The 15,891-nt window shown below is 28.8% G+C and overlaps 1 protein-coding gene across 1 annotated transcript; it reads right to left on the bottom strand.

The window, feature by feature from the left end:
* Window positions 1–10,833: 10,833 nt before the first annotated feature.
* LOC100165320 (2-oxoisovalerate dehydrogenase subunit beta, mitochondrial-like) lies at window positions 10,834–14,026 on the bottom strand. Its single transcript, NM_001246142.2, is given in 7 exon segments — window positions 10,834–11,025; window positions 11,081–11,167; window positions 11,243–11,560; window positions 12,004–12,159; window positions 12,222–12,424; window positions 13,516–13,593; window positions 13,675–14,026. Coding segments are annotated over 7 exon segments (1,107 nt in total). The 5' UTR covers window positions 13,799–14,026; the 3' UTR covers window positions 10,834–10,884.
* Between the last annotated feature and the right edge of the window lie 1,865 nt (window positions 14,027–15,891).

The raw sequence follows: 15,891 nt of genomic DNA, 5'->3' as shown, positions 1-15,891 counted from the left end.
TTTCCGTTACCCGGAAAAAATTCTGATTGTTCAACTTCTTTTGGGTGTAATATTCTGTGGAAGTAATATCTTTTTAAGTGTAAATGATATTATATTTTAATGTATAGCCATCTCGACAGGCGTTATCCCGTGAGATTCGCAGCAGTATATTATCAGGTAGGCAATCTACGGTATATCGCGGACACCGTGCTGTTTGTACCGGTGGAAGACATTAGCACCAAAATGAGTTGTTATCGTACGATAGCACAAAAATCTTAGATACCTGTTTGCCACACTTAATATATATTACATTTAAAACTATATAATATTATATTTTAATAATTTATTATTGAACATTTTTTATAAGATCGAAAAAATCAACCGATTTATTCAAATTATATTTATTTGTATGTATGTTATATTTTATCAATTTATTATTGATATTTTTTCATACGATCGAAAAATTAACTGATTTATTAAAATTAAAATGTATTAATTTCTATTAAATTTATTGACAATTTTTCCTCTTAATACCATTTGTGGAGCGGCCAAGGTTTCATTTCCTCTTTTTATTTTAATAAAATTCTTCAAAAGTAACAACTAAAACTACGACAATCATAACCAATAGCAACCTTACAATAAAAAAAAATATATTATTATTTAGTTTATTTTTTCCCTGTACAGATTCCACTGTTGTATTTTTGACATCCAGATTTCATACTTTTCCGGTAGATTTTCCTAAAATTTTCTTTCATAAGAACCTTGTCCTGACGATTAGTAACATAACAAAAAAAGAAACAGCCAAATCGGTCTAGCCGTTTCGGAGGCAACCCGTGACATAAAATATAGTATAGGTTACACTGGAGCCTGGCCGGCCCTGGCCTGGCCTGGCCTAGCCTAAATGTATTAAAAATTAGCCGCCCGGGGCAAATGTCCTTGTTGCCCCCCCCCCCCTCTCAAATATGGCCCTGCCTATGACTGCGAGTTTTTCTCAGTGAGGCCCAGTAATCTTCATGGTATTAATTTAAATAAAAATACGGGTAAAAATATAAAAAAATAAGATGTTACGTAAAAATATTATGCAAGAACGCCTACGTAGGTATTAAACTTTGCGTAGTGAAACGAAAACTTTGGATTGTTCGGGCTTGCCCAGTTGACATACGGTCCGTGGTAATAATACACGTAAAGTAAGTTCAAGTCCCAAAATAATAAATGAAAACAGACTTACGCTTAAACGTCGACTCTTCCGGTAAAAGTTAGCAAGTACGCCGCCAAAGAAACAGTTACTCTGAACTGAAAGTATTGAAATATTTAATGAAAATAACCCGAACAGACCAATTATATATTTGAGTAATTACATGTTATATTATAATTATATGTACTAATGTATAGCCTGTATAGTGTATAGATACTGTTTAACGACTCATCTATTGTTGGTTTATTTTTTTTGTTTCTAATGAAATTATTAGGTAAGATCGTTAGCGTCTCCGACCGGATGTCGATGACTGAAGTTGACCCATAGAATATATTATGTAGCTGATAGATATAATATATCTATAATATATTATAATATTATTACAATATGATAAATCCATAGACCTTACTACTCAATATGTAGGTAATCATATGTTTTTTTTTTTTTTAGTTTTATTGTATTTATAGTCAACTATGATAGGTCGTAGGTATACGTAATCCTATAGTGTTTTCGAATAATAATTTATTATTTGTACATACACGATACAGCATAACTGGGAACTCTAATATAGTTATACATCATATCGTTTAAATAACCAATTTTCTCAGAATTTTAGTTTGGTAGGCATAATAAATGTTCTATACAAATGTATTTTTAGTATTTTTACAAGCTGTTGTAAGATCAATTTATGACATCCCCTGTATAAAATACGGCGTTTAGTATATCATGCAAGAAAGGCATACGTATTAAACTTTGCGTAATTGCGTGGTGAAACGGCCTTTGACATAGGCGCAATTAGCTAAATTATTTTGGGGGAGGGGACTAAAATATTTTCTAAAAATTATATATGCTCAGTACTAAGTACTGACTTTTGAATTTGGGGGACTTGTCAGAAATATAACTAAGTCCTCCCGAGCACCTCCTACTATTTGTGCCAATGGCCTTTGGACTGTTCGGGCTCGCATATTTTATGTAGGTATTGCGCTTTTGGGAGTAAAGTATATGCTTCCACGTCACCCAGTTAACATAGACTGTCCGTGGAAACACACGTTTAATTCATGTCTAAAAAGTACATTTCAGCCCCAGAATAATATGTAATAATAATAATAATAGTTTATTTTAAAACATCACGGGTTTTACATCAAATTATACAAATGTATATACAATATTGCAGCACCCACGGTAAGCAAAGCTTGTGTTGGGGGAGGAGTTCTTAAGAATATGAAATAGAAAAAAATAATATAATACATTTTGTATTAATAAAATAAATAGTATGTATAGTCAAAATATAGGAATATAGTGGAATTTTCCATTTTAAAGTATCATATTAATTAACAGAAATGAATTAATGTAAATTTAATACATATTATAGTAAAGAATTAATTTAAACGTTTTAGAAAATATTATAAAAATGACTTGAAATAAATTAACTTTGAGCACAAGCTAAATCTAAATACTTAGTATGTTTCTAAAAAATAATGAAATTACTAAAAATATTATTCATATTAATATTAAAAGTTAAACATAATTTCAGACCTATATAAAATACACTATTTTGTCCATAAACCTTTACAAATAAATATAGATTAATAAATTAAGTGTTTACAATTTATATTTATATAGCTGGATTAAAACAGAGAAATTATGAATACATTTCAGATTTTTCACATTTATTTCTTTAAATATTATTGCTGTTCTAGTTAAAATAGGTAGATTTAATAAATATTGTATGATACAATATTACAATTTATAGTAATATTAAGTTTATTTAAATGATTATTAAAAGTTTCTCTCCAAAGAGATATACCATATGAATAAAAAGTTTAAACTAAAGTTAAATAGGTATATAATTCCTTTATAGGAATTATTAAATAGATATCTAGCTTCTATGAAAATACAGAAAAATTTGAGTAATTTATTGTTAATTGAAATAATATGCTTATCCCATTTTAATCTATAATCTACAACTAATCCTAGATATTTTATTTTTTGAACTTCTCCAATATTAATACAATTTGCAGGGCATAAACAATTAAAATTGGATACACATAGTGGTAGATAGTCAAATCAGGGGATATTTTCGATTTTTTGTTCCGAGTGATATTCAATTCTTAGTATTTAAAAAAAAAAAAAATGCGCGTTATACGAAAAAAATGTAGTTTTTGAAGTTTTTCATCAATAACTTCAAAACGAAGTTTGTCCGGGCTTTATTTTTACATTCTTAAAAGCACCCTAAAATACACATATTGAAAAAAAAAATGTTTAAAAATCAAAAAGTTAATAAACCACGATCGTTCCCAAATCTATACTAAGACTGAAGAGTCCTATATTACCTATATTACTTATTATGTATATAGTTTTGTATTGTATTGTTATATCAAAATAAAATGTAGCTCGCGTCTTATTTTTTGGCGGCCCTTATTTAAATTATTTCTCCGTAAAAAAATATAAACCTATCCGCCACTGGATACTTATTTCAATGAACGGGCAGTTAAATTGTAATTTATCAGAATATTAGATAAATTCAATTTTTATAAATTTTTACAGAACCAAGAATACACATTATTTAGGACTTTATTTGATTCATTAAATAAATTATCAATTTATTTGTCAGTACCTATAACTAATAGGTATAGGCAGGGGCGTAATTACGGGGGGGATATGGGGGATAGATCCCCCCCATGAGCTGTATTTATATATTGTCTTGTACTCTTTACCTACAAATAGTTCAAATACAAACTTATAAATTATTACGAAACTAGAAAAAAAAATAAAATGTTTAGTTTTTTTGGTATAAGCATTATACCCAGGTATAAAAATATTTACCCGGTAAGCGATTAGCATATTTCAAAATAAATGGTCTGATTCATTTTAATTCTTATTTATTAATAAACACTTTGTGCTCTGCCACACACTGTACCAAATTACAGTACCCACTTCCTACACAATACATGCATACACATTATAGGCGGTAAGTAATTCGATAATGGGAAAAACCCCCATTCCAAAAACATATTACAATAATAAAAATGTAACTTCAAGATTTACATTTCGTAGAATGAATACTACGAACGCTCACCGACACTTTATACATTGATTATTACGATTACGTATAGATAGTGGACACTACACAGTCAGAACACACCGTGCCATTTCCTCATAGTCACATTGTCACACAACTTAGTAATTGATTTTATTTTTATAAGCTAAAAGAAAAATGGAGCAAAAAAAAGTAAGCTACCAGCAACTAGTAGTACTCCATTGAATTTTTTTAAAAAGAAGCTTGGAATTTACTTAGGTATTACAATTTAAAATTATTCAAAATACTAAACATTATTAGGCCCGGAACTAAATGTTTTAAAATCGTACAAAATATGTACGACGTATTTTATACACTTATTATAATTTATAATTAGTATTACAACTCGGGCTAAAATTATGCAAAATTAAATAAACACCAGTTAAAAAATGTATTGAAAACTTAACTGCAGTCACTGCAGTTTATTCAATCAACTATTAGGTATCTATGTCATATTAATTTTTATAAAAAATTTGAACAGTGCCGCATTTAGACATTTTGCGCCCGGTGATTGGCGCCCCCTAAGCTCCGGTGAAAAAAATTGCTTACCCACGGAAAATATGGAAGATAGATCCTCATTAACCTTTTAGATTTTGAGCACAGAAAAGAATATTTGTTTTACAATGTGTGCTTTTTTTAAAAATAATGTTTAGTAATCGCTCGATCCTCTCTCCGCAAAGATACATTTGAATTTATTTCACCTGAACCTTGCTTATAATTCATCATATACATTTTTTTTTTAACATATTTAAGTAGGTTGTAGGTATTTCATAAATAAATAAAATAAAACTATATACCTAAAACTATGCAAATTAATATTAATTAAAAAAATGTCAAACAGCATAATACTAATATACTATATATATAATACTGTTATTAAAATAATTAAAATTATACAATTTATTTTAATAATTCACAAGTAAACATATTTCTGGCCACAATATTTTGGCACCCCTAAAATACTGGCGCCTGGGGCAGTTGTACCCAGGGCCCCCCCTTAAATGCGGCCCTGAATTTGAATGAGTTTATTAAAAAAAATATAATTTAATAATTTATAATAATAATTAATAATGCATAATATTTAATAATAATTTTACCCACATAATTTCTTGTATATTATTTAAAGAAACAGAGAAATCTGATGATGTATTACGGGCAAAGCCCCCCACAAGTTTGCCATACAAATTTATTTTGATCCCCTCCCATGAAGCATTCTCAATTACGCCACTGAGGTAAATACGCCCATGCGCATGGAATTTTGGCATCAGTGATAACCGTGACGAAAGTTAAATTTTTAGTCTAAGCTTGGAATTCTGTTCCTGAAATGATGTTAGGTGGTAATTATTGGAGTGAACTTTCGACCACGAAAAATATGGAATTGTAGATAATTAATTTGTGAAATGTGTTTATTTAACTTAATTTATCATTCTATTACATTGTGTTTCACCAGGAAGGCCTAGCGACCACGCCCTCCTGCAAGCTGTATTTCGAAACAATTTTATACTGTTAAAACAAAAAATTATATTATAATATTATCGAAATTTTCTGAAAATTATGAGTTGGATCCAACCCCCAATCATGTCTCTGAAGCCGCCACTGTTTTCCACCTATGAAAAAGTTAAGTTTTACATTTTTAGTAAACAAATTATAATTCGATTTTGAATAACTTCATTATTGAAGAAAAAAAGTGAGATAAATAATATATATGTCAATATGTGTAGGTACAAAGTGATTGTTTTTATGAATACAAGTTGTTATTGAGTAATGACTGATGAGTAGGTGGGTACCTACGTCGGGCTATGTATTAAATAATAAGAATCAATAACAATTAGGTACCTGGTACATTCTATTATTTTAACAATATTTAGGTACCTGCATAGTGCATAGATACATTTAAACATTACAACGCGTTGTATACAACTATCTATTGAAAATCATAAACAATAATATTTTTTTTTTCAAATAAAAAAAATATAAATAAAAATTGTTGCTCTAAAAATTAATGCAGAGTTAATATTTAAAATAGTTATGTAACAATAGTAATAGCTGATGATATGGATAGCAGAATAAACCTAAACAAAATGCACAATGAACATAATATGTTTGTAACCAGACAAATTACTATAATCTAATGTAATTAAATAATAAATATACTTATAATATTATACAGTTATACTGAAATAAGATATTGACAATAGACCCAGGGCCAATAAAATACTCGAAAGAAAAGTCTCTGACCTGTGTGCCTGTTTCCATCATGCAAATCTCTAAGTCGTATAGACCAAAAAAACTAGTACTCTGCGAAATTGTAACCACCCCTTTTATGAGCTATTAAGTTTTTAAAACGCAGCAGACAGTCTGCTTCGCAGATTTTAATAGTTTAATGATTGCATCTACGAAATATGGCTCAACTGTAATAATAATGGTACTTGGGGTACTCCATTAAAATTCTAACCTACACAATACCCTTCATTTGTAGGATAAAAATCCAAAATGTACCTACACTCTACTGCTGTTCTCCGCCGTCTTGAGAGCATATAATTAAAATATAATCAATGCATATCAATTAGCCCTCTTCTTGGATATGGAAAATATTGTAAACCAAAATAATATGCTTCGTCCTAAAATATTTGAAAATTTTCTTAAAAATAATAATTTGCTTTCTCTTTCGGAGTGATTGGATGGGTTGTGCCCCGGCCTCCCCCTTTCCGTGAAATTGTTGCGATATTTTCACGAATTCTACGTATATAGTTGTATAATTTATACACTAATTTAAAACTTAATGTTGTAACATCGTGTACTTACGTGTTGCTTTACTGGATTTATATTATATTATATATTATACTGGTACTGGTTATAAGTGAGAATATTATTATTATTATAGACTTTGACTTCTTATAAGTTATGAATAAAGTGGGTACATTTAAATATTTAATACGTATGAGCCAAATTATTTTCCAACGTGCATTAGGTATCTATATATAATATATAAAATAACTTGCCCGGATCCTGAACTCCTGACTGAATCATAAATCGAAACAACCGATGCTTATACATATGACTATATGAGTATGACATTTGGTCAGTAGTTTCGTTTTATGATGTAGAAACCCTCTAAGGCCTAAGCGACGATTTTCCGAAATTCACATTTTAAAGAGGTTATGATTCACGGTGGAAATTGGAATTTTTTTTTATTTATAAAAATGGTTGCCGTTGGTTGCAGATTACAATGAAAGTCCCCCTGATCGCGGTATATGCGCTGTATTAATAATATTCTGTCTGCTGGTGTTGATTTATTTTCTAATTATTTACCTTTTATATTAGGTAAGAAAACTGTACCTCTAAATTGTACTTATCATTGTTTTTTATATTATTATCGTATTGTACATTAATATTATTATATAATATATTATATTATGTTATTATACTCGTGTCTGTACTCCTCGCCTTTGATGCGTTGAAAATTTAAATACATAAATAAATACAAAATATTTTATATTACAATAGTAATAGTAGAAATTCTTAATTAGTATTTTTATTTTATACATAAATGGTTACCTTTGGTTACTCGGGCAGATGGGATAAAAGCATGCATCAAATGCTCACGTTCACATGGCCTCAATTAAAGAAACTATAGTAGATAGGTATATCTCAAGAATTAAAACCAAATGTATGTTTGTAACTTATATACTCAAAAACTACTCGATTTATTTTAATGAAAAACACTGTGAGATTGTGTTTCGAGAATAGTACTTACGTCAAAAAATATACCAAGTGCCAAATCCAATTAGCTAGGTACTTATTGCGGAATCACCCTGATATGCCAATTTGTCCGTGAACTAAAGGAGGTACTTATATACCTAAATACATGTATCGAGATCTTAGATCATTATACTAGATAGTATATTATCATATTATGATCTAAGATCGAGATACACCCAGCGCTGTATTTTATATTTGATTTTTTTTCCATGGTCCAGTCGGGTTTTACACCTGCAGGTCTATAAACAAAAGTTGAACAATTTTATTTGTAATATTGAAAGTTTTACTGTGGTAGTACTAGTAATAGTGAAAAATTTTACTCAGAAACCTAACTGAATCTTAGCACCACCTCACCACCAAACACCTGCCGAATTATACAATAATTCAGTTTTTAAGTGAGCGTTTTTAATTTACGCTATATTATACAGGTGTACGCGTCTTACAAAAAAATTAAACTATCGTAAAAAACCCACATACAAACACAAATAATGTGCTTACCATCAAGTTTCATAATAGGTCGATTCACTATAATTTTCAAACTAATGGAGCTAAACGCGTTCTCTTGAGAGTAAATTTGCTATGTTACGAAGACAACAGATGACCGTGTAGCGTCCTCTTATTGTGAAAAGAGTAATTTATATAGAACCTATTAACGTGGAACCTTGTTTTACATTTTTAATCCTTAGCTATAAAAGTTGAACATTTTCTTCATTTTTTACTACAAAATAATTATTAAATTTTGTCAAAAATCAAACGTAGTGGTTGATGCATAACACTAAGCTACTTTTATAAATGAAAATTAATATTTCTTTAATACGATATAGGTACCAAGTAAAAAAAATATTTAATATTCATATTATCGTTATTACAGTGATGAGGGGGGGGGGTACTATCTTTACATGGATAATATAATATAAATATTTTTCATCTTCTAACAACAAACGTCATCAAACATTTTATGAGGCCCCGACACTATAAAATATAAATAACAAACTGCAGTATCCTATTCATAATGCCATAGTTTGTTGATAAATGGCATATTATTTAATTTTTGACATACTAATTTTATTAAATTGAATATTTTTACAATCATTAACATTTACAGCCATTAAAAAAATTTCATTTATTTAAGAAATTCACGTTTTAGATTCTGAGTGGAAGGATGAATGTATTGATTTTACAATGATGTGTGTTTTTTTATTTTTGTATCTGTCATCACGGTTTGGGGCAGTAAAACTGCTTCGATTTTCTTCAACAGCATCTTGTTTGATGGGAAAGTGAATCTAGTTGGTGCAATCGGGAGGTTCTTTACGCAAAATCTGTTTTCGAGAAAATTGATTTTGGTTTTTGGTGTAACTTTAAAACGAATGACTGTAGATACATGAAATTTTCACTGGTTGTTTATATTTCCATTTTCTATACATGATAATTTTTTCAAAATATTTTGATTTGTTTTGAGCTGTTTACGGACAATTCCAGTTTCCAATTCAATTAGTTTTTTTTTCTATGAATGTCAATAAAACTTTATTTGTTGAGTAAAAATACTTGAAAATTTAATACAAGGCTCCTACTATATTGTTACAATGACATTTGAAAAATATTAAAAATCCTTAGTCACAGTTTTTTTTTATTAGCATTTAAAGTTCAATAATTGACAAAATATGGAAAAATCACGAAAATTACCTAATTATGTTGAGTTTATAATTCGTAAAAATTTTTCTTTTTAAAACTAAGATTTTAAAATGTGATACAAGATTTCTTATAGGATAGGTAATCTACCTTTATCAAAAAAAAAATGTCTTTAAGAAACTCAAATTAAATTTTTATGAGCGTTTGAATTTCATATTTTTACAAAATTTAATATTCACTCGATTTCTTACGTAACGATTTTCTTATTTTGTTGTAAATTACGAATGACTGCAGAATCTTGAAAATTTCATTGAATGTTTATATTAGCATTTTATATATACGATAAAATTTTGAAAATAATTTGACTCTTTTTGAGCTGTTTACGGACATTCAATTTTTTTAGTTTTTTTTTCTATAAATATCAATAAAGTTTTATCTATTGGGCCAAAAGTGTAAAAAATGAATACAAGTCTCTTGATACATTGTTACAATAGCAGTTGAAAAATATTAAAAATACATAGGCACAATTATTTTTTATAAGCATTTGAAGTTAAAATTTATCAAATTTAAAATTGAATAATTATTTTGTAGTTAAAAATGTATAAAATGTTCAACTTTTATATCTAAGGATTGAAAATTTAAAACAAAATTCCACGTAAATATTTAATTCTGTTACCAAAAATTCTAAGAAATACATAAGCACAGTTTATTTTTATAGTAATTTTAAGTTCAAATTTGACGAAATTGCATATTAAAAAACCTGGAATAACTATTTTAGTTATTTTGTTGTGATTGTAATGATTGTATAATATTATTTGTGGGTACTTGAAACTTCTAAAGTATACTATTATATATCTATGATAGTATTAAGGTTTTTTGTTGATGTATAACGTGTTACCTGATGGATATTGTGATATGATTAATTTGGAATTTATTGTTAATACCTATTATAGGTCAATTTTTTTTTAATACTATAGATAAGTATACCTTTAAAAGGTATGTCTAATACCCAGACTGACAAACCATCTCCGCTCAGAATCGTTTTTCTTATACAGTGATATAATTTCATTGAATTCAAATTTAATACTATCCATTATACAGTGACCCACTTGTAAACTACTGTACAGCAGAGCAACATCCACTTACCCACCTTTTTTTTTTTTTTTTAATTAATTAAAACAATTTAATAAGTAATAAAAATGAAACTTTAATAACAATTAAATCAAGAATTATGATTTTATTAATAATTAATTAGTTCTTTGATAGCTTGTAAGCATTTCCATTTGTTTGGTAAGTAAAATTGTTCAAAAACATGAGGAAATGGAGTATCGTAACCTGTTACACGTCGTATTGGAGACTCTAAATGGAGAAAACAATCCTCCTGAAAAAACAATGGTATTAAAATAATAAAGTTAAAATAATAAATAATTAATTACTTGTATTGAAGCAGATATTTCAGCCCCAAAACCTCCAGTTAAGGGAGCTTCGTGGGACACTATAGCACGGCCAGTTTTTTTCACAGACTAAATAAAGTAAAGTAGATTGAATAAATATAAAAATGAATACCTAGGTTTATATAACATTTTTTTACTACTAACTTTTGTCACTGTTTGTTTATCCCAAGGAAGTATGGTCACCAGATCAATTACTTCACAAGAAATTCCAAAATCCTTGTTAGCTATTTCTGCGACTTCAAGCAAGACATGAACTTGAGTACCCCAACCAATTAATGTGATGTCTTTACCCTCGATCAATACATCAGCTTTTCCTAATGGTAGTTCATAGTCATCATCAGGCACATCGTCTACTGCTAACCTATACATAATTTTGGGCTCAAAAAATATGCATGGATTTGGATCTCGCACACAAGATAGAAGTAATCCTTTTGCTGTCTGCGCACTGCGAGGCATAACAATCTGTAATAATTGTTATATAAAGAACTTCTTAATTATATAAAGGCTTGTAAAAATGAATTATAAAAATTAGATTTAAATTGTAATTAAATTCAGTGTATAGAAGGGATACCAAGACATAGAATGCATCTAAACCTTATGAACACTCTGTACAACAATTAATTAAATTTAAAACTATTATTATAATTTATGACCTTTTTATAAAACCAGATACATAAATTAGTTTCATAAATATTAAATTAAATAATATGGTTTGTTTACCTATTTATAATGTTAAGTTAATGCCTTCGATCATAATTCATGTTTATTACGTAAATATTAAAGACAATCATTTTTATTATTATAGTAAGAATATATTTAAGAAATAAGAATTGAAAATAAATAATAATAAAATGTTGAGATGATTGCCAAACACTTATTAGACACAAATTAAAAATAATAATTACTTTGAGTCCTGGTGAATGAGCATAAAAACTTTCAGGACTTTGTGAATGATAAAGTCCACCATGACCAACAGCAGAACACGGAGTTCGTACAGTCAATTTACCACAGTCAAATAAATTACCAGAACGGTACCGATATTTTGCTGCTTCGTTCACCAACTAAAAATAAATTATGTATGACAATTTATCAGTATCATTATTAAGCAACATTATTAAAGTACTTGGTCTAATGCAGGAAACATGTAATCTGCAAATTGAATTTCTGCAATAGCTGTGGTACCGGCTACAGCAAGACCAATTCCAAAACCAACAATACCTTGTTCACAGAGTGGGGTATTAAAAACACGGTCTTCGCCATATCGTTCACGCAGGCCACTAGTACATCTAAATACACCACCAAATCCTACGTCTTCACCAAACACAACTAGAATATCAATACACATAAAATTATAAATTATGCAAATGGAAAATTTTCATTATAATATAAAATATAAATTTAATAATATAGTGAACCGTATTATTATCGATAACTAAAACGTATCACATAATCAAGAGTTTCAAGAATAATTTGATATGTATCGACAGGGAATAGTTACATACCGACTCGTATTGAAGTCTAAGTCTGATACAAGTCAATATATTTTGCTTGTTTATATTACATGTCTAACTTCTAGAATGTTCTAAATTGACCCAGTACGTATCTATACACTCCAATTTCTTCTGTGAAAATGTTGAGTGTGTTCATCGCTGTCCGTTGGGCAGAGAAAGATCATTTTAAAATACTATTATTGGCATTAAAAATTAAATTTTTGGTGCAGATATGACAAAATATTAGGTTTTTTATTCTCAACAATTATTATTATGTACCTACTACCTACCTTAGATAAACGGTAACAAATAATTAATGAGAGTAGATTATGTACAGATATGACTCTTTATCTTTTAACCCATTGACTTTTCTTCATTTTATACATAGCTAACATAATATTCCATTTATTATATAACAAAGTCAGAATCAAACATTTTTCAGGACCAATCATTTGTAATAGAAATATTAATTGTGTATAGTAAAATGTTAAAATAACAATCAAAGCAAAAAGATAATCTCAATAAAATATCTAATGAAAATGTATGTTAATTTTACATACAGGATAATTAATAGTGTTGTATAATTTATTGTACTAGAATATATTAGTATGTTTTATTCATGTGGAGGTTTGTTCATCAGCCAGAATTAATGAACTATAGTAAATATTAATAAGTAATTTTTATTTACATTATACTGAAAATTAGAATATTAAGATGTTGGATTCTTAAAAAAAAAACAATTAATAAATAAATTGTTTAATACATGAAAATAAAAGTAATCATGCATTAATGATAGACAATATATCTATTATAGTTCAAAAACCAAGTTGTAATAATTTGTATGAAATATCAATGTAAATGAAAAAATACTAAGAATAAAGAAATACCTAATATACAAGATTAATAATTTACACTATAATAAATTACCACTGTTTGGATCTTTGCTCAGTACCAAATCCATAGCACTGTTGATTGCCTGATACATATTTTTCTTACTAGTTTTACCTAAAATGTGTTAAGCAATAAATATTGAAATAAAACAAATAGAAATAATAATTTCATGGATATAATATTATAATATCTCACCGAGTTCACTGGAAATCCGTTCAGGGTGATATACAAAATGAGACGAACGCCGTTTGAAGCAGCCACATAACATGTTTTTGGTCGCATTGCAAACCAAAGAATATTTATTAATAGCGGTATGCATAATTTTTTATGCAATTTGTAAGATGAACTGAACAATATAATATAATATATTGTATTTTTGATGAAAACCGTTGTCGGCTAGAAACACTATCCACAAATAACTTATTTGACTATAAAGTATATTAAGCAAAACAAAATATCGTTAAATTTAACTTATATAGGTATCAACGAGCCGAGCGCCGTCGATGCACCTTCAGTTCACCTGCGGCAGATATGACTGGCAATTGACGGCCATGAAGGTATAAATTATAATCAACATTAAAATATGAACGTCAAATACTCGAATCAGTGAGTCATACGATCACACACGTGAGTCGTGACGTATGTGTCGATGGCGTCGAGAGTATATTGTGGACACGACATAGTATATTAATAGGTACCAAATATATATATTTTTTTTAAAGCAACTACCAAGTAATAACGGATTAAGCGCCCGTCAGGTTGGGTTCGAGGGTCGAGGACCAGGCGGACAGGCTGTATCACAGTCCACATATAAAAATATAGTTTTATATTATAATCTGTGGTTGTATGGTGATGGTTTACATTATAAAATATGAATTACAATACAGTATTGAATAGGTACCTACTCGGTACCATTCATTTTACTATGCTCGAAACTGCAGTAGTGCAGTCTGTAGCTGAGCACTGTGCATATTGCAAATTGCAATACGTCAATACTACAAGCAAGTAGGAAGTATTTAAAATTTTTATTTTCATATAGGTACTTAAACTTAGATACTTTGCCACCTACCATTGATTTTATAGTAGCATAATATATTTATCATTATAAAATCAATGGTACCGACAGGTGGCCAGTTATAGTCAGTAATTACTAATTATTTACTAGTTTAGTACTAGTGCCTTGTACAGCTGTTGAACCCACTGGCCATTATCCATGGATTAGTATTATGTATGTCAAGTAGGAATGTAGGATAGACGTCCATAGACCCCTACCAGAGAATAGATGAAATATAGATTTCATCAATACGATATATATTATATCTCGTATATAATATTTGATTTCATCTATTCTGTGCCCCTACCATAGACAAGTACGTCTATACAGCTGGTCCCTACTCCCTCTACTAACTCTTTAATCTTCATGACTATTTTGTTCATGGAATAAAAATGAATTTCAAACTAGAATCGCTTATCAGTTGTCAATGTTATCACTCAATTCTTTTATCTTAGCTGCATTCGCACGTTGATCTATTCTGTGTAGATACTACACTATACAGAAATCCGTGTTCATTCTGCAAAGTGCGAAAGAACTTGTACCATCCGGCTGGACATCGATTTCGACTTCACATTCAGAAACGTTTAAACCAGAAATCTTGTCCCCAACAACGAGATCGCCTTGCTACACTTGTAGTTGTAGAAAGCAGCAGACTTTGTCTAGGCGTTTGTCCACAGGTTCGAAGTGGAAAACGCGCTGGCGTTAATAAGACTGAACAATCCGTTTATCGAATCTTTTAAAGTAAGTATGTGACTTTATTATATTATATACTACCATAGCATTAGACACTAACTTGGGAGTGCTCTCGTTAACATTTTTTTGATTCCCAGTCACCCAGCTAATATATATAATTTTGTATCACAACTTTAGCTAGGGTGTACACTATAGCAAATTAATGTCTCATTGTAAATATATTTGTACTGATTTTCATACTCACCACTCCATTTATCTTTTATTATTTCAGAAAAGGTCGTCAAATGTATACCTAATATTTTATTATAAATGATCTTAAAAATGAGTATCAGGGTTTTTAAGTTACACACTTAGTATCACTTGTCTTATGGTTTGGATACAATGCAGCAATGCATTTAAAACTTAATAACACAACACACCTTTGCATCTATCTTAAATTAAACAATGTACCTAAGGAAAATTATATTTTTATTTAAATGAGACACCTGTTGATAGATCTTGTTAAGATTAACAAATATGTTAATTTAATATTTATTAATATGTTCTTCTTTTAACTTAGAAATAATTTTTAATGTTATTAATGAAAATAAATTGGTTGTTGATATATATAATTCTATGTATTCTAATGATATCAAAAAATATATATCTATAAATGTATGTTATTT

Source organism: Acyrthosiphon pisum, chromosome A3, assembly GCF_005508785.2.
Source record: "Acyrthosiphon pisum isolate AL4f chromosome A3, pea_aphid_22Mar2018_4r6ur, whole genome shotgun sequence".
In the NCBI taxonomy this organism is placed as follows: Eukaryota; Metazoa; Arthropoda; class Insecta; order Hemiptera; family Aphididae; genus Acyrthosiphon; species Acyrthosiphon pisum.
This window is presented reverse-complemented; position numbering and strand designations above follow the sequence as displayed.